The 20234-nt window shown below is 42.1% G+C and overlaps 1 protein-coding gene across 1 annotated transcript; it reads left to right on the forward strand.

Annotated features, from left to right (window-relative positions):
• The first annotated feature begins 4089 nt into the window (after positions 1-4089).
• LOC309361867 (transmembrane protein 182-like) lies at positions 4090-19009 on the forward strand. Its single transcript, XM_081897117.1, has 5 exons — positions 4090-4372; positions 5719-5833; positions 9110-9208; positions 10469-10606; positions 18565-19009. The coding sequence occupies exons 1-5, from the start codon at positions 4220-4222 to the stop codon at positions 18792-18794; spliced, it is 735 nt and encodes a 244-aa protein (XP_081753243.1). The 5' UTR covers positions 4090-4219; the 3' UTR covers positions 18795-19009.
• The last annotated feature ends 1225 nt before the right edge of the window (positions 19010-20234 follow it).

Below are 20234 nucleotides of genomic sequence, written 5' to 3' on the forward strand. Positions count from 1 at the left end.
ATACTGTAATTACAGTCATCTCTATGCAATGTACAAAGAGTGAATACATTCGTGGGAGGCGGGGATCAACAGAGATGGGGCCTGTCTCAAATGGAAGGGAGCTCCATAAAATAAAAGAAGCATGTTCAAACTTATCCAGTTTCATGAGGAATTCTCAAAAATCTTAAAAAGAATCCATATGATCATTTTATTTTATTTAACAACATTTAACATTACAGATTAAGATAGACACCAATTTTACATGTCTGAGTAGCCTTGCAGAAAGATAAAAGATTTTAGCAGGCACCTCCCCAAAAACTACAGCAAAGACTCCTGGCTAATTTCAACGGGCTATTTATTTTTTTGTTTACCAACCTTTATCAGTCATACAACATGAGTGAATTTTACAGTGACTGCTTGAGACACTACATTCAGGAAAAAGAAACTGTGTGGCACAACCCTTTCAGAACAACACACTTTCAGAAGCAGGGGGTAGGTGGGTGGGTTTCCTGCCACAAAAGAGCTCTGTGTTGCAACCTTATGCACGTCTATTTGGAAGTACCTTCTGTTGAGTTCAGTGGGCCTCATTGTCACAGGTGTATGCATAAGGATTGCACCTGTAATCTAGTGTTTTAGTTGCCTATGCCCAGGGAGTTTTCTGTGAGATGGAGCAATAAAACGTGTGATCACACCTCTTGCTTTCTGAACTAGAATGGCCAGAAAATGGCAGAACCGTGTCTGCTTCTTTTCCTGGGCATATAGACTGGCTCTTACAGGCCAGATTCTTTGGAAAAGAGCACTTTAGCAGTGCACTATCTTGACGGCAGCAACCATTTAATGTAAACTCGCTTTAAATGAAAAATATATATTAAACATTTCTGTATTTTGTCTGTCTATCTAGCTATCTATCAGAAATAAAAATGCAGTGTGTGAAAGAGAGAAGGTTTGCATCTATGTGGAGTACAATAGTGTTGTCATAATATTTTTACTGGCACAACAATTACTTTCATGACTATTATTCCTTCTGATTAGTATACTTGTATGTGTGTGTGTGTGTGTGTGTATCTATACACCATCCCATTATATTGCTGAGTCCACTGAAGCTGTAAATCAGGAATGGGGAACCTATGGTCCTCCAGAGTTCATCAGATTCCAGCTCCCATCAACCCCCACAGGAAATGACCAGAGATGAGAGGAGCTGTAGTCCACCTATGGAGGGCCACAGGTTCCCTATCTCAGCTGTAGATGATGACCTGAAGGCTGGATGATACTATGGATAGATTCACAACTTGGTAGAGCAACCATACCCAACAGATGCTCATGAAAGGCTCTGTAGAAACCTGTGGAGAGGTCTCAAGTGGAATGGCCCTGTGCAGTTGAACATTTATATAAATAATTTAGATGCTGCTGCAGGTGGTTCATCAAATCTGCGGATGGAACAAAAGCTGGGCAGAACAGAACATTGGACTGAAAACAACAAGATGAAATTCAGCTGAGATGTAAAGTTCTGCATTTAGGTACCCAAAACAATTGAAACAAAGGACAGAGGAGATCTGGTTTGGCAGTAGCATACAAGAAAACGATCTAGGTGACTTAGTAGATCACAATGTGCACATGGGCCAGCAGTGTGATGCAGCTGCTAAAATACACGCAAATGCAGCCTTAGACTGCATTAACAGAAGCCCAGTGTCCAGATCACATGGTTCCATCCTCCTCTATACTGGTCAGGGCACATCTGGAATAACTAGGGTTGCCATATGTTCGGAATTTTCTGGACATAGCTGAGATTCAGTCGTCAGTGACAGCATCCTGGCGGAAATTGATTAAATGTCTGGGAAACTGTCAGAAGAGTAGATTTTGGTGAATTTCCTTAGAAATAGCTCAAAAGCTATTTCAAAAAGTGTCCAGATTTTCACTTTTTGAAATATGGCAACCCTAGGAATAGTATGCCCAGTTCTGGGTGTCATATAACATGTTATATTACATATGTCCATAAGAGGGTGACTCAGCGAGGGAGCTGGAAACTGATTCCTATGATGAATGCTTGAAGAACTGGGGTATGTTTAGTCCAGGGAAGAGAAGATTAAGGGGAGACATGAATGCCTTCTATTATTATTATTATTATTATTATTATTATTATTATTATTATTGCTGCAATTTATAGACCACCCTTTATCAAAAGGCAGCAGAGGATGGAGCAGGGGAGAAGAGTGTGAGGGGGCAGTGTTCAACATGGCAGTCCTTCAGATATTTGAAGACAATTATGTATTCTTGAATGATGATATTGCCTTCTAGTTGACTGGAAGACATATTTGTGTGCTGTAAAACCTCTGACTTCTGCATGGCTGGAAAGAAAGCTATTGCACTGAGGTAAGAGTCATAGTCACTGACCCACCCACTTTTGCTACTGGCCACTCATCTTTACCTGTGGCCCCACCCACCACAGGCACATGACCCACCCACCCCCAAAGCAAAATGTCTTGTGCTGGCCGTGAGTTTTGCCCTGCAACTCTGGGTCCCTCACACCGAAAGCAACACCAATTCCATCTCAGAATGATCTCTTTTGATATCCAGCATTTCGAAATCCCACAGTTAAGTGGAAAATGCTTTAAAAGTTGGGATCTCAATGCATGGCAAATTAATTCTCTGTGGAGTTTCAGGCTTATGAAAAGTGTTTAAATTCACTGTGTCATTGAGTACTGCATGCCTGTGTGGAAATAAATTGTTGCCATTTGATCCACACACATTTCACTCTCACAGCTCTGAAATCCTCTCCTTCTTTCACTGGAATAGCAATGCCATCTTTTAGCTGTGTACCTTTTGGCTTTTTTTTAAAGAGTACACCTAAAAATCTGAAGATTGAACGCAGGATATACATGCTTGCAAATACTTGTAAGGCACATGCGTTAGCGGGCTGGGCTCCAGCTCCCTGTTGAGCACAATTTCCCTGGCATACAGTCGTACCTCGGCTCCCAAATGCCTTGGGAGTCAAATGTTCTGGCTCTCAAACGACCGAAAAATGGAAGGGAGTGTTCTGGTTTTCGAATGTTCTTTTGGAAGCCAAACATCCAACAGGGCTTCCGTGGCTTCTGATTGGCTGAAGGAGCTTCCTGCAGCCAATCAGAAGCCAAGCTTTGGAAGTCGAATGTTTTGGAAGTTGAATGGACTTCCAGAATGGATTCTGTTCGACATCTGAGGTACGACTCTATGATTCTGTGTAAAGTGGCCCTTCTAGTTGATTGACTTTTAAAAGCAGAAAATAAATAGGTGTTCACTTGGCAATGGCAGTAAAGTCTTCTTCATCTCTTACTTGTGCAAAGACCTCTCATGTGTAGAAAGAGAAGCTGTGCTACAAAGATCCCACACCAGCACCATAAAACCAAGGGGGGGGGGGGGCGCGCGACCAAAACACCTTTCTTCTTCAGTCAGGGTCAACTCTACTATTAGCAAACTGTTAGTTATTTAATTCCACTGCCAGTGGGGAGTGGCATGGAGAGGCCTTTATGGAATCTTTTGCTTTAGGGGATCAAATAGATTTATGATTCTTGGGCACCATGTGATTTGTTTGAGGTAGATTGGGTTGAGATGTCAGGTGTAGGGAGACTCTGAAATGAGATTTGCTTTCATATGATTGGTCTGCTTTCCTTGGAGCAGGAGATTTTGAGCCGATGCGTTTTTTGCCCACAGGAGCCCCAGACTTAATTTTGTTTCTGAGTAATTTGGTTCGTGGAAGAGCCATTGCTCAGTACTGGAGCATCTGCCGGCCTGGAACCCTGAATAGGAGAATTCCACACAGCAACATCTTGGACTCCCAACATTTTGTTGCAGGTTCCACTTTCTCTATTTTTATGAGAGAAATTGGTTGCAATATGTGCAGGTGACAGCATGCAGCTCTTTTTCGGACAGAATGTCAGTTACCTTGATGCAGATTGAAAGTTCAGAGTATACATACATGGGCGTGCTTTAATGCCTTAGCTGCTTGGTAGACCCAAGTCATCAGCTTTTCATAGCTCTCTCCTTAGTGCCCTGTGAAATGAACACCAGTCATGAAATGATGCTGATCTGTGTCTTAAAATAGAATCCCTACTCTTCATTCTCTACTCCCTGCTCCTCTCTCTCTCTCTCTCTCTCTCTCTCTCTCTCTGCCTCCCTTCCTCTCCCTCTTCCCAAAACAAGAACATTATCTTCCTCCTTTGCTGAGTTTTGAGCTGTCCACCCCCTCCTGCTTTGTCTTTCTATCATGAAGATCAAAATAGCTGCCTTTTTAGCAGGGATCATCGGAGTCCTTGGGGTCCTTCTCTTTCTTGTAGCCTTCGGGACAGATTATTGGCTCCTGGCGACGGAGACGTGTGGAGGATTCATACCTGAGAACGGCACCTATCACACTGAGGAGGTAAACCTGGAGAAATAGTTTGTGAAGAACCTTCTGTAGCTTTAATGCACCATTACCAGGGGAAAAGAGAATGCTCTTGGAAAGGAGAGGAAAATGAAAGAGATTGAGAGTTTTGATCCCAAATAAGAAACTCTCGTGCATGCTCTCTCTTCACCTGACATATTCAGATTAAATTAATTCTTAAACAACCAGACTACCATCAGTGACTGTCATCTGCAAAGAAAATACAATGTTTTCCTTAGAATTATGTGTCCCCCCCTTACATGCAGATCTAATGGATGAATTAGTGCAGTAAAACCCATATAATGACTCGGCTAATGTTTATTTAACCTGGTGTCACCCCTGCTAAAAAACAAGGACATATTGTAGCAAATATTACACTCCAGTTCTGGTAACTGGCTAAGCCTAAAGTCCTATCCACCCTTACCTGGGAGTAATCTGATTGTACATACTGGGCCTTACTTTCAAAGTAAATATGCATAATATTAGAGGGCAAAAAGCAGCCAGGCTTGTAAAATTCTGGCCAAATAGCAAACCTTGACTGTGTGAATGTAGGAAATGTCCTTGGGGATTCTCTCAACTCCATCCATTGTGTCTCCAGTTTCTTTGGCATGTTACTCACTTTCCCAAGTGGAGGAAGAAGCAGGGGAGAGGTCCAGTTCAAAACATGCTTTTACCCAGTGTATTTGTTCCAACTGCTGGAATGAGATATTATTAACCCCACACCCAGATTCTTTTAAAACATTGGCTGGGATCCAAAGAACCAGGCTGCTTGTTCTGTGCCTACCAACCAGACTTTTAAGGCTTATGTTTTCCTATGGTTTCCCCCACCTCTCCTTCTGCATGACAATCCCCTTTTGAAACTGAAGGACCTTTAGAAACAGTTTGACTTTGTGACAAGTCTTAGGGAAATGGACTGCTGCTTAAAAAAATGAAAAAACAGCACTCACACACCTACAAAACACACTGTGAATGTTTCCAGTCCTTGGGTGTACATAAAGTAGTCTTTTGGGTTTTGGAGAATGATGTCCAAAAGTTGCATTTAAATTAATAAACAACAACACATTGGCTAGCTATTATGCTCTGTCTTTGTATATATAAGCAGTGATTGGTATATTAGGGATTCAAGCTCAATTTTAACACTATCTGCCTATTAATACCATGTTTAAAAATATAACCTATCTACCAAGAGTTGTTGTGATGATAAAATGAAGTGGGCAGTACCCCATACAGTATCTTACAAGAAAAGTGGGATACAAATGTAAATGAATAAATGCTTCTGTGCTAAATGGAATGCAATAATTTTCATAGAACTCCTGGAATTTCATTTCATTTTTAAAAAATAGGTTGGGACGGGAAATTGGACAAAAGGAATTCTTACGTTTCACCATGAAGGTTTCTTTTGGCGGTGCTGGTTCTTTGGTGAAGATTACAAGGAGACCATATGGAACTTCTGGTTTAGTGAGTACAAGTGGAATCGGCAACACAGTGTTGCAGTATATAGTAGCTACCTAACAAGAGTGCTACTGTTGAGGTTGTAGCCAAGAAGGCATTGATTTTCATCCTGCCCTGTATTAATCACATGTGTCACTGTTTCTATTCCACTGCAGTTCACCTTCAACCAAAAATGACATTATTCAACTCACAGTCCACTGTGGCAAAATTATGTAACTTACATTGTGATTACATTATTCTACTCCATTCATTTCACTGCAGAGGAAGCTTAGTACAAATGGTGGGAGAACTGTAATCAATTATGTGTCATTTGCAGACTGAAAGCAGCAGGCGTATTTGTCGGATTGGTTTGCCATCCAGCCAACAGCTTTGGTTTAAACATAGTAACCTTGAGACTGCATTATTGAACTGCACTCTATGTGGGGCTGCCCTTATGCCTGGTCTGGAAGCTCCAGCTGGTGTAGAACACAATAGTTGGTCTGCTGATGGGGGCAGGTGACTGATAACATCTGCTAAGACACCTGCACTGGCTGCCCATATGCAACCAGCCAGGTTCAAGGCTCTTGTGTTGATATACAAAGCCCTGAATAACTTGGACAAAGCATACTTTGATCCCTTGAGCCCTTATATCCAGGTTTAATCACCAAGAAAGCTGTTGTCCTCCATGTAACAGAAGCCTGACTGGCCTCAGCTGCAAGTTGGACATTGAGTGTCAATGGTCACATGCTGTGGACCAGTCTTCCAGCAGGGATTATTAGGCAGTCACCCTCACATCTGTCTTTCAGGTGCCTCTTGAAGTCTTTTTAATTACTGCAGGCCATTGCAGATGTTTTAATTAGCCAGTTGCTTTTATTTGAATTGCTTTTAACTGTGTGTTTTTTTATTTTATTATGAATCCCTGACCTGATAGTTTATGGTTTGGGAGTAGATAAATATGTTTAATAAATAAGCATGATAGTTATCTAGAACTTTTGTGTATGCTCTTCCACATTCCTGATTCTAGAAACTCACCAGCATTTTATTCTGACTTCTGATCCTACTTGGAAGCAGACCTCACTTGGCCCCACAATGCCAAGTATGTGTGCACAGAACTGCCAACTGAGTCTTCTAATAGCCTTCCTTATATTGTACTTCTAGCGTTCATCGATAAAGTATAGATAGTTCTGGATTGCCACGTTAATGTAATAATGGAGGCCATCCAAGCCTAATTATTATAATACGTTGTATAACATGATATTACCTTAAGTCAAATGATCAAATTAAACATCACTTGAAGCCCATTCCCATAGCGCAAGATATTCTTGATAACCAGGAGATCTTTTATTACTTTTTGTGTCTGCATTAATGAGACCGATCGCAGCAAATTCATTTTGCCGCTTTTTGCAGATGCAATAATTAATGCAGTTGAAATTTCATTAGTCACTTAGCACGAACGAATGTCCATTTATTATAAAGTGCCCCCCATTTTGTGGGAAGCATTTTTAAGTAAAGTGGATAATCATTAATTAATTTGTTGAACATTCATCCTATTACCGTTCATCATGATAAGCCTTGGTGACATTAATATTGATGGGACACCTCTGCAGTAATGGCCCCTCTACTTCCTCGGAAGTATGCCATCCTTAGGCACTGCAGCACTCAAAAATGGTAACTATTCCTAGGTCAATTCCCAGGCAATGCAGGATGAATTCAATCAATAGGTGAAGTGCTACCTGAAAGTGGTGGTGGGGAGATAATAGATTATGATAGCTTCTACCACATCAAGCTTAGAACAAAGTAGGAAATGCAACAAAGGTCACACCCACGCAATACATTGAAAGCACATTTAACACACATTTAAAGTATATAATGGACCCCTGACCATTAGGTCCAGTTGTGGCCGACTCTGGGGTTGCGGCGCTCATCTTGTTTTATTGGCTGAGCCAGCGTACAGCTTCCGGGTCATGTGATGAGCATGACTAAGCCACTTCTGGAGAACCAGAGCAGCGCATAGAAATGCCGCTTACCTTCCCGCCGGAGCGGTACCTATTTATCTACTTGCACTTTGACGTGCTTTTGAACTGTTAGGTTATCAGGAGCAGGGACCGAGCAATGGGAGCTCACCCTGTCGTGGGGATTCAAATCGCCAACCTTCTGATCGGCAAGTCCCAGGCTCTGTGGTTTAACCCACAGCTTCTCCCAAAGAATCCTGAGCACTGTAGTTTGTTAAGGGTGCTGGTAGTTGTAGCTCTCTGAGGGGGAAAACTGTATTTCCTAAGATTCTATGAGGGAAGCTATATGCTTTAAATGCACATTGAATGTGCTTTAAATGCTTGGTGTGGATGTGACCCAAAGGTGTAGTGTGGAATGCATATGCTTGGGGTTGAGGACCCTCCATTCCATTCCCACTTCCTGATTTTCTATCTCCTCCCATCAGTCAGTATTCTAGGGGCACTGAACATGCTCAATCCTCATTGGGTTGCTTGGGAATCTCCCATGCTGTGCCTCCCCTAAAGATTTTTTGTACTTTTGTGAAAACAGAGATTTTCCCAAGCTTGTTGCTACCCTCTACTTGCGTGTGGATGGTGCCATGTTGGCGGCAATGACACAAACAGCCTTGACATTGTAAACAGAGAGAATAATGATTTCCTAAAGAAACAGCCATGTAAAAATATATATAGTAATGAGGATTTTCATTGAGATTTTTCCCCACTAAATAGTGCCATTCACCACTCAGAAAGATACTATTGACAAAAACTCAACCACCCTTGCAGTTACTTTTGTGTTAATGTCAGACAGATAGAATCTGATATTTCCATTGTGCAGTGATGTTAGACTACGTGTTTGCGTAGCTGGTTGTACAATGGACAGTAGAAAAGAATAAGTTCTACAGTGTCTGCCCCCCCAAAATGCATTTTTTGGTTTACTTGCCGAAGATCCAGGACAAACTGCCACCTTCCGGAAATTCCCCCAGGACGTCACTTCCACCTTTGAAATCCTGGTAATGTCTGGGAAATCCCGGATGTAAGGCAGCCCTAATTAAAAGCAAGACAGCTCCTGCCGGCAGGCTTACAATCTAAAAAACAAACAAAAAGACTCACAAGGGGAAAGGGCAGAGTGGGTAGGAAATAAGCAAACATGGGACCAATTCTTAAACAGTTGCTCTGATAACTGCCAGCTTGCATATTTTAGATGTTCTTGCATTACAGATGCATGATTAGAACCCTTGTAGACCTGATTACCGTGACTGTTAAACCACAGAGGCAGCAGACAACTGTCCTGTTTTCTATTTTTTTCTTCCAGCGAGTCAAGCACATCCAAAACATTGCATGCATGGCTACCTGTTTCCTATGCCTATTGCACTTGGACCTCATCCTCACCCCTCCTACGATGCAACTGCAGGTATGCACATGTTAAATTTGACCCCATAGACTGAATGTCTACTGTTATCCTAGCACCTTGGGTACAGTGGTTAAGAATGATGGACTCGTAATCTGGGGAACCGGGTTCGCGTCCCTGCTCCTCCACATGCAGCTGCTGGGTGACCTTGGGCCAGTCACACTTCTTTGAAGTCTCTCAACCTCACTCACCTCAGAGAGTGTTTATTGTGGGGGAGGAAGGGAAAGGAGAATGTTAGCCGCTTTGAGGGGAGTGGAAGGCGGGATATCAAGTCCAAACTCCTCCTCCTCTTCTTCTATTGCATGTATAGACCCAACTTGACTTCTAAGTAAACAGGGAAGGGCTATAGTAGCACAGGGGTAAAGCACATGTTTTGCATGCAAAAGGTTCAAAGCCCCCTTATCTCAAAGAAATGGCTGAGAAAGATTCCTGTGTGAAACCCTGAATTGTTGATCCATTGTTCTGCTGGGAAGAGGGCTTAACCCTTTGCCTTTGCACTGTAGTCCTAATGAGCAATGGAACACCAGACTTATATTGAGTCAGATTATTGGCTCATATCTCAATATATTGCCTACACTTACTGGTAGCATCTGTCCAGTGTTGGGACATTCCCAGCCTTACCTGGAGATGGTGGGGACTGATCCGGGGACTTTCTGCAATCAAAGTAGATGCTTTTACTACTGAGCTACAGCAGAGGTAGCCAACACAGGGCCTTCCAGATGTTGCTGGACTACAGTTCCCATTATCCCCAGCCAACATAGCAAGTTGTTAAGGATGATGGGAGTTGTAGTCCAACATCACCTGTAGGGTGCCATGGACTCTGGCTGTGGCCCTTTCTCTGCATACCATGGTTGCAATTGTAATCACCTCCTCCAACCCCCCCCCCCCCATGAAATATGATCATACATTTATCATGTTTGTAAACATAGAAGGGACATGGCTATTCAGCACTGGTGTTCTGTGTATAACATGATACCTACCACATGATGCACCCTGGTTATGCCTGCGAGTTAGGGTGCAGAGATCAGCTGAATCCATTGTAGCAGCTCCATAAAACTGACAAGAAGCTGATTCTGAATTACTGATGATAATCCTGGGATTTGTTTCATTCTCTCCCCCCCTCCCTCCCTCCCGACTTTCCCCAAATTGTTTGCTGGAGAAACTTGGAACAAATTGGTTTGCTACAAGCCTCTCCTGAAAGGAGATCCGATTATGTGAGTTTACTCAGCGTTCCCCTCTACTTTCTTCTTTCCGATTGCGCAGTGTACAGGGGCTTCTGGACAGCGTTCATTGTGCTGGCTGTCACCGCCAGCCTCGTAGGAGGATTTCTCTTGGTGTGTGGTGTGCCTTTTGTCAGTGCACGGTTCTATAAAGTAGGAGGCGGATTCTTCATCACGGCTGGTAAGCTGCCAATTCATGATAATTGGATATATGGGTGCCTGGGATGCTGAGGCTAATTCCCACTTTGTGTAGCCTGTGTGTGTGTGTGTGTGCGCACATGCACATAAGAGAGAAAGAGAGAGATTGAGAATGAATTTGAATGTGTGCAAAAAATTTTTTAAAAAATCACATGGGTGTTCTCATAATAAATTACACAGTATTTCATAAAGAGAAAGGTGCATGTATTGACCACTGGTTAGTTTCTCTTTCCTTCTTTCTGGCACAGTAGTTGGAGTGTTGGATTTCATAGAATCATAGAATTGGAGAGTTAGAAGGGACCCTGAGGATCATCTAGTCCAACCCCCTGCAATGTAGCTGTCCCAAAGGGGGATCAAACCGGCATCCTTGGCATTATCAGTATGTTCTAGCCAACTGAACTATCCAGGATTTGGATCCTGAGACCCAGATTGAATCCCAGCAAGCCCACAAAACTCACCGAGTCCGCTAATTCCTCTCTCTTGTTTGTGGGTGCTCTTGTGTGGTGCTACCTTCGCTGTATAAGGGCCACCAGCACTCAGAGAATGAAGGTCATTATGATGTTGTTATGAGTTTTGAGGCGGGTGGGGAGTAGGCTGTATGCTGAGGCCCTTCTAACCCCTAGATCCAACAAGTGTTAAAATATAAGCCATGCTAAATTCCTGATGAGGTGATTGCCTGGGTAATGGGCCATTAAGGGGAACAAAGGAAATGAGCTGTGTGTGAGACAAACTCACAGATTGTTAGAAAGACATAGCCAGAATTGAGAGAAACTGAAATTGACAGATTTGGTTATTCCTACTTCTGAATAATTGAGGTGCCATTCATTGCTGTTCATTGCTGTTGAGGTGCCATTCATATCGCTGCTCATTGCTGCTAATAGATGTGGCCTTCATACATCATTGGACTACAGTTTCCATCATTTTTGACCATTGACTATGCAGGCTGGGGTTGATAGGGGTTGGAGTCCAATGACAGATGCAACTAGAGCCCCTCTCCTACCAGCCCCAGCCTGCATTGCTAATGGTCAGGAATGATGGGAATTGTAGTTCAACAACATTGGGAGGGCTACAGGTTCCACAGTGCTGAATCCTCATTCCTTTTTAAGGCATCTAAGGTAGCAGACACCACTACATTTAGCGGTAGGATGTTGCAATAAGTTAATTATACACTGTGTGAAAAGTACTTTATTTTGTCTGTTCCGAACCTCTAGCCAATCCATTTCATCTAGAGACTCTTGAATTTTATACACCGATATTTAATTCTCCACATAATGCAAATGTGATTTATACCCTGCTCCTTCCATAAAATTCTCAGGGCAGCTAAACATAACTTCCAATCCAATAAAACAAATGTAGGAGGATACAAAATACAATTGTACAAAGTACAATTAATACATCTAGTAAATACTTTAATCCAAACTTGTTCTTATGATTGTTCCAGTAATATTTAGTCAAAGGTCTTTGTATGAGATAACCTGGACCATCATCTGAATCTCTGAATAGAGTTCTGTAATGTTTATCTACACTGGCGGCTGCTTCTGTTGTTATCGTGTATCCTCTGTTAGTCATACTTGGAGCGGATCGATTGAAATTAATGAATTTGGCTAATCTAGGGGACGTTAATTTCAGTGGCTCAACTCTGAGTGGATTTGTAGCTGGATACACACCCAATAATAATTCAATGTATGAACTGCTTGACAAATAAGGAGTCTCAAGGTGATTTACAAATTTAAAGACATAAAACATCATAAAAACAGGAAAACAAAAACGAATTACAACAGAAGTTATAAAATAAACTATATAATAGACTGAGTGGGGGGTTATTGGGTTGTTTTTGTTTTTACTTTTATTTTGTGTTTGTGCATTGTGACTTTATGCTGTGACTACCCTGAGACCTGCAGGTATAGGGCGGTATACAAATTTAATAAATAATAACTAATAAAATAAACAGCAGCAAAAGCTCTGACAGCAAGATACACAATCAATGAACTGCAAAATCATTTTATACACCATCCACTCTAAGAATAAGAATAAAATAAGAATCCATTGCCATCTTATAACATTCAATAACATCAACAGTATTTCTTTCACAGCCTTTGGATTTGGAATGACAACAGAAGGGGGAAACTGCCATTGTCATCTGATATGGATGGCAGATCATCCTTAATTAACTTACGTGTCCCGGAGATCTTTCCTTCGAGAAAAGTGAAAGTGATTGTAATTTATAGGGAGGGGGAATTTGTCTTGGGATTAAGTTCTGAGATAGGAAATGCGGATTCTGCCTACACCCTAAAGTAGAGACTTTCTTTGCTCCTAAATAATAATCTGATTGATTGATTGATTGATTGATTGATTGAAAATACATCATCCTTCAGTTGCCACCCTCCAGTTGCCACCCTGATTTTGGGAGGGGGGTGTTGCCTGAGGTTTTGGTCTGTGCTTTGTTTTGAGGTAGGTATAGGTCGCTTATTACAGATAGGAGCACTGCCACTATTATGATGTGCCTGTGACAGTTCCTAAAATTTTCAAGTGTGTCCGCAGGCCACAAATGCTTGGGGACCACTGATGAAGGGTGTTTTTTAGGTTTCTTTTTTAAAAAGTAAACTAAGTGTTGTTGCCCCTAGTCGCTCCACTCACTAACCCTGCAGTGTAATGTTAGAATGAACTTGTTCAAGTGCTATTGAGGCTTTTCATGTCTCCTGTGCCTTCTCCTTTGGCCTATTTTATTGTGGTTCACTGTGGTAGCTAAATTACCACTGAACAGCTTCTTTATTATGTAGTGACCATGTATGACAATAGACTCTAGAAGGCTATTGGAAGTTTCTTGCAAGTGGTCTGTCTTTTTATGCATTTAACACCGCAATTGTAAACACACTTGAAAGTTGGAGGCATCCATCTGCCCTAAGAGACAATGGAGTACACTTCTGGAGGTGAAGTCTAATGGCTGCATTAGCAGCACCTAAGTGCAAGCCTGGACAGTGTTTATAAAGGTCCTGGGCTTCCCAAACCACAAGATTCCCCTCTCAGCCTTGTGGATGTGGACCAAAGAAAAGCAGAGCAACACATTTGTCACTAGCTGGGCTGCAGAAGTTCCTGGAAGGATGTGCACAAGGCACCATCCAACCATTTCAGGGACTTCACTCCAGATTTGGGTAGGGTTCACTCTTTAGCCTATTCTTCTCCTGAGGATATCCTGCAAGGTTTAGGATCCGACCTGAAGTGTATGTCTGCATATGGTGATCAGGAAATGACACTGTGTTACGCCTCTAGGGATGGGGAAATCCACCAATGTTAGTTTTTCTCAGTTTCTCATTTTTTCCAATCTGAAATACAGTTCTCCACATCTTCACATCATTTTGTGTGCTTAAAAAACAACAACCCACCAGCATTTTAGTGCAATTTTTTTCACTTAATGTATGCTATGAAAGCAATCTTGCCTAATATACACATTTTTCTAAAGCACTTCCCCTTAATATAATGCATTTTATTGTATGTTACTTTTGCATTAGGTAGGTTCACAAATAAATGCAAACTGAATCAAATTTCTTCTCTATCCCTAAATGTCCCCCAGTGACTAAAACATGGACAAGGTTTAGGGATTTCAAAGCCAGAAGAAGAGGAATGTGTCATGAAACCTAGCAGAATCTCAGGTTCAAAGTGACAGAACTTGGTAGGACTGCATGCTGTGCCAGCAGAGACCTTTTTCAATTACAAACTGGGCTTCAGTAGGGGAAGATTTGATCATCTCATTGCATTCTTTCTTTCTAAGAATGGCAGGCAATTATTGACCGTGTTTTAGAGCATCTGCCTGGTAACCTGCCAGCTACCTTAACAAAATCTTTCTAGGTGGTTTTTTTCCGGAGGCACCCTTTCAAAATGAACCAGCTCATCTACACTTGTAGGCTGAGAAGATTATTCAGCAGATGGACCTGGAAGCTTTTTGATATTTATTGCTATCTTCTCTTGGAAACCTTTATCCCTACCAAGCTACTGGCCGTGTTGCCAACTGCTTTATCAGATAATGAAACACATTTTCTGTGAGAAGTGCTTTGCCATGAGGTGTTCTTAACCATGTTTGACATGTGACAGTTAACTTGAGAGAGGCTTTCTTTGCATATTCATGTAACAGTTTCCAGTGGTTTAGCCTTGCAGCAGCAAAAACCAACCAAGTATACTTTAAAGACTAACAGATTTATTGGATTAGAGCTGGAATTTAGGCCATGAATACGTATGTCATATCACAGGGGTGGGAAAACTCAAATGTGGTCCTTCAAATCTCCCCAGTTGGCCCCCACAACTCTTCCTGGGCCACACCACTCATTGACCCTGCTTCACACAGAGAATGTTTTGCTCTGGGTGGAATGCATACTTTAACTACAGTATTTCCTCTCTCTTGGAGACTAGAGAGGGGTGTGTGAGTGTGTGTTGAAATTAGCCTATTGTAAAAAGACAAATCCCCACGACGGAGTGAGCTCCCGTTGTTCTGTCCCTGCTCCTGCCAACCTAGCAGTTCAAAAGCACGTCAAAGAGCAAGTAGATAAATATATACCGCTCTAGTGGGAAGGTAAACAGTGTTTCCGTGCGCTGCTCTGGTTCATCAGAAGCAGCTTAGTCATGCTGGCCACATGACCCGGAAACTGTACGCCGGCTCCCTCAGTCAATAAAGCGAGATGAGCGCCGCAACCCCAGAGTTGGCCATGACTGGACCTAATGGTCAGGGGTCCCTTTACCTTTACAAAACTTATAACAGTTGCTCCATCAACCTTCATATCTAGTCCTGCCCAGAACTGGCATGTGGCCCTTGGAAGATTGCTCAGAAGGCAAAGCAGCTCTCAGAGTGAAAAAGACCCCCATCACCTGCTTAAATCCCCGCTTCTACACAATATTATGAATGGAGCAGGAGCCCTGCCCTCTTTTCCACCTGGACACTCTACATGCACCTGAAAGACCTCCTATCATATGAAAAGGATAACAAATAAAACTGCCAATATCAGAATTCCTTTATGCAAGTCTATGGTGCAGCAACACTTACAATACTCTGAACATTCTCCATTCAGAAAAGATATACTGGAGCTAGCAAGGGTGCAGAAAAGGGCAGCCAAAATAATCAAGAGCCTGGAGACACTCCCCAGGGTGGGTGTGGATTGGATAAATTCATGGTGGTTAAGGCTATTAAGTCATGATGATGCCTATGTTCTAATGCCACTGTTAGAGCCACATGCCTCTGAAAACCAATTAATGGGAACCATTAATTAATGGAAATCAGTAACAGCAACGTGAGAAGAGTTGCCGTTGAGGTCATATTCTGCTGGTGGACTTCCCATAGTCATCTGATTGGCTGCCGTAGAACAAGATGCTGGACCAGATAGGCCTTTGACTTGATCTAGTTGTATCTGATGAGTGTAACAGGTGGCCTGGCTCACAGGGATTCTTCCCAGTCCTTGACGGAGTTCCACCAAACCTTTTAAAGAAAGAAAATAATAGAGAGAAAGTGGGGGGGGGGAGAGAGATAGCCAACACTTTATATTACAAATTGTTCTCTCAAAGTTAATAGTTCCATATTGTGGCTGCTATAAGCTGCTCATATATCATATGCATTTGCACTTATGAATTGCCAATGAAGATATCAGCATCTCATTATTTTTTCTTAGTTTTTTTGGATGTTTTTGCTAGGCAAGGAGGTGAGAAAAAGGGGGGGCTTGAAAGTTCACTTTCCCTGTAATTAGCAAATTATAGACAGGCTTCGGAAGTTCTAAAGAGAGTCTGGAGTTCATCCACTTGTCTCTACAATTAGCCAACAAGGTTTCACGATGCTATGAAGCGAGAAAGGATGGCACAGAGTTTAGTGCACAATTTACTTGAAATTAAGTTGCTACCATCCTTTGACGTAGAAGGAAGAGTTAGGAAGGCTTGCAGTCAGCCCCTAGACAATTGTTGCAAGAATTTAAAGGCGAAAGGTGCCATAGCACGGTTCAACGCCCTTGCAATTAGCCCCTCCCCAGAAGATACCATTGACCTAAATCAACATTGAAATGGAAACTCTCAATTAATCGCAGGCCCTAATGCGTGGAGGCAGAGAGCGTTTAAAGAAAGGAAGGGATCAGTTCTGTCAATATATGCAGCCAGCCAATGCCACAAAGCAAAACTGAACAAATGAATACAATTGTGCTATGAGTAAAACTAAAGACTAGATCAGTCCCAACACAGGATTCCAGGAGATGTTATCTGGCCTGGAAACCAGAAGGTGCCTTCAAAAAGTGTGTGTGTGTGTGTGTGTGTGAGAGAGAGAGAGAGAGAGAGAGAGAAAGGGTGTGTGTGTGTGTGTGTGTGTGTGTGTGTGTGTGTGCTTCCCATCCTTCATATCTTTCCTACTCACTCCCACTACACCTTACTTCTGCCAATGCAAACATTCCCACTAGTCCTGCCCCATGGAAATAAGCAAGTAGAGGAGGGGTGTCTAATCTTTTATTTCGGCTTAAGAGCCCCATCAAGAATTGGCAAACCCTTCAAGGGCCACATTATGTTAGTTGTGGGCATGGCCAAAGTGGACAAGGGCCATTTCCTTGCATGTGTTCATGTACACACTCACCACATATACATCACACATACAGACCTCTCACATATCAGCATTTTAATGCAAATATCCCCTGGTATGTGAATTTTTGTATGCAAATTTCCTTAATATATACATTTTTGCAAGCAATTCCCCCTTAGATGATATGCATTTTTGCATATTATTTCCCTCTCAGATAATGCATTTTCTCCTAATAGACACCTTTTGGCACACATTATTTGGTTAGAGAACTGCACTGCAGAGAAGTTCAAATTTTGAAGGATAAAAGCATTTTGGTTAGCATATTTTTCCATTAAATGTGAATTAAAGAGTTAAAGAGTTTTGTATTAAAATGCAAACTGAACTGAAGGTATCTCCCATCCCTATGTACCTTCTGTTCCTCGGTACCCATCTCCTATGTGGCAAACCTGCCCTTTTAGGCCACCCTGAACTTTCCACCTTATGAGGAAGAGACAGCACAAAACAATATATATATATGTGTGTTTTTATAAACTTTTGCTCTTGTTTGGATTGTATAAAAATATTACCCTCCCTGTGTTCTGATCTGGAAAAGTCCAATAAATAAACAGTCTTTCCCCAAACATTGCAAGAGGGTATGTAACATGATCACTGCAAAGTGTATCTTAGAAATCTGAAACCAATGGCTAAGAAACAAGTTCAGCAACATGCGGAGAGTGATAATGGCACCTCATGCAAATCTAGGAATTCGTGACTTTTGCAGCTCAAGAGAATAGAAACAAGGTAATATTTTATGCAATTTGGTCACACTTCCTAGAATTATATCAATAGCTTTGCATAGCATGCATAAAACATGGACAAAACATTGCAACAGATCCTCTCTCCTAAAAGCTTGCTGCTGAAATCCTGTAACTTTCCATACTACAGGTGTTCCAGGGGTTTGCTTTGTTTCTTTGTCTTGATTTTGTTGCGCTATAGAGCAATATTGCCCCTTCAGACACCAATAATGTGGTAACATCAGGGAAACATTGTAGAACAAATAGTGCAGAATGGTGTGTGGATGGTCTAGCATAGGTCCACCACTAATGCATGATTATTGCGCCAATGACATGTTGCAGAATACAACCGCAACCCTGTCCACACAAAACACCTGTCTTCAGGGGCCCTGTTTGTAAACTACTTTGGGATTCATCTGAGTAGGAAGTGCCATAGAATGCCACTTCCGACATCAGGAGGAGGGGGTTTTGCGGTCTCACGACCCATTCACACTCTCGTGGGGCTGACTACAGCCCCGCGAGAACAGGGGAATCCGGGATCATTAGTATGCATTATCACGCAAATACAAATAATCAAACCAACCAAACCAACCAAGCCTCTCTCTTCTTCTTCCTCTTCTTCTTCTCTCTCAGGTGCTTTATTTGCCCTGCTCATATTCATGTTTGCAATGTGGAAGGAATTTGCTGCCGATCTCCCGAAGTACATACTTCTAGAAAGAAGCGAAAGATGCCTCGACGATACTCCTGTGAACGTTTATTACGGGTGGTCATTCATGTTTGCAGCGGCGGGAGTCCCCTTAGTGTTTATTTCTGGAATCCTTTTCTACCTTGTCGGTTACAGTATCCCGAAGGAGCTGGAATAAGAAAAGGCTGGGCCTCTGTGGGAGATGTGCAGGAGGGGAATGATCTGATGCTGTCATGGCATTGGGGAAAGCGTTTGTAGAAATATGTGTGTCATTTAATGATGGCAAAGCACTCTAAAACAATGGTGGTGGATCACTTTAGCACAGAGGTAGGGAACCTCAGGCCCAGTGACCGAATGTCTGGACCTTGGGACACCCTTCACAGCCACAGCTCCTTCACTCTGGCTTGTGTTATGGAGGATAAAGGTGTGTGTGTGTGTGTGTGTGTGTGTGTTTAGAAACTAGCCTACTGGACAAAGGTAAAGTTTATATTTGTTGCTTTGCCCACTTTTGCAACTGGCTCCACCCGCCACTGGCATGTGGTTCCTAGAAGGTTGTCCATTGTGGTCCTTGGACAGAAATAGGTTCTCCACCTCTGCCTTAGTGGGAAATATGTCATTTGCTACCTCATAGGGCATGTCATTTTGGAGTGTGAAACTTAATTTTTGAAAATTTATTCAGCAAGGGGGGTCTTATATGTATATTATTTTGGGTGTGAGGAATTCAAACATGCCATTATTTTTGTGACTGGACAACATTTAGCTTGGTAAATCCAGGTTTGATTAAAAAAACTGTTCTTGGAAAACCAAAGAATTTTAATTTTAATTTCTGAAAATGTGGGCAATGCTATAAAAAAGTTAGTTTCTCTGCACAAAGCATATCCAACTGAGCATACAACATTACCTTGTACTCATACAGCAATATTAGAAAGTAATGACATCAGTTCATAAGAAATTTAAACAGCAAGTTTCATCAAATCTTGCTTGGCTTCGTCCTTGGCCATCAGCCGCTTCTTGGCCTCTGATGTAGCCCTGCTGCCTCTGTGACTTGTTACACACACCTCTCTATAGACTGAGCATAACAGGGCCATTGTGGAACTTTCATGGGCTCAACAATAAACTTATTCACTTCCACCGTAGTAAGATGACATGTCAAAGGAGGTTCATATACCCATTCAGACTAATTGATCAGCTCAAACAGGGACAAAACACTGGGGTTCATGGAAGGCGTCTTCCTCAGACATACAGAAGGTTCTCTCAGTGCCCCCCAAGTCAAAAATCTTTTGGACACCAGTTCTCCTCTTCTCACTGTCATCTGAGTTCAAGGGTGTCTGGATTATTATTTTGCTGAAAGCATACCATGCTGAGCACTGAATTGTTGGCAAAGCCTGTTTGCTATTGTTAACTATTTTGAATGGCTCTCTGGATCAATATCAAGAAGGTCCAGATCCATTTCATGTATTCCTATCATTATGGCCTATGTGATCCAATACCCATACACTTGATCAGTAGAGAGATTAGTTACAATATTGTCACTCAGCGAAGTAAGAGGCTCTCCAATTGAGAGTTTGGTGACTGAAGGACTACTGTATTTTTCTATAAGACACCCCATGTATAAGAT

This window comes from Podarcis melisellensis, assembly GCF_964234715.1.
Source record: "Podarcis melisellensis genome assembly, chromosome: Z".
Lineage (NCBI taxonomy): Eukaryota > Metazoa > Chordata > Lepidosauria > Squamata > Lacertidae > Podarcis > Podarcis melisellensis.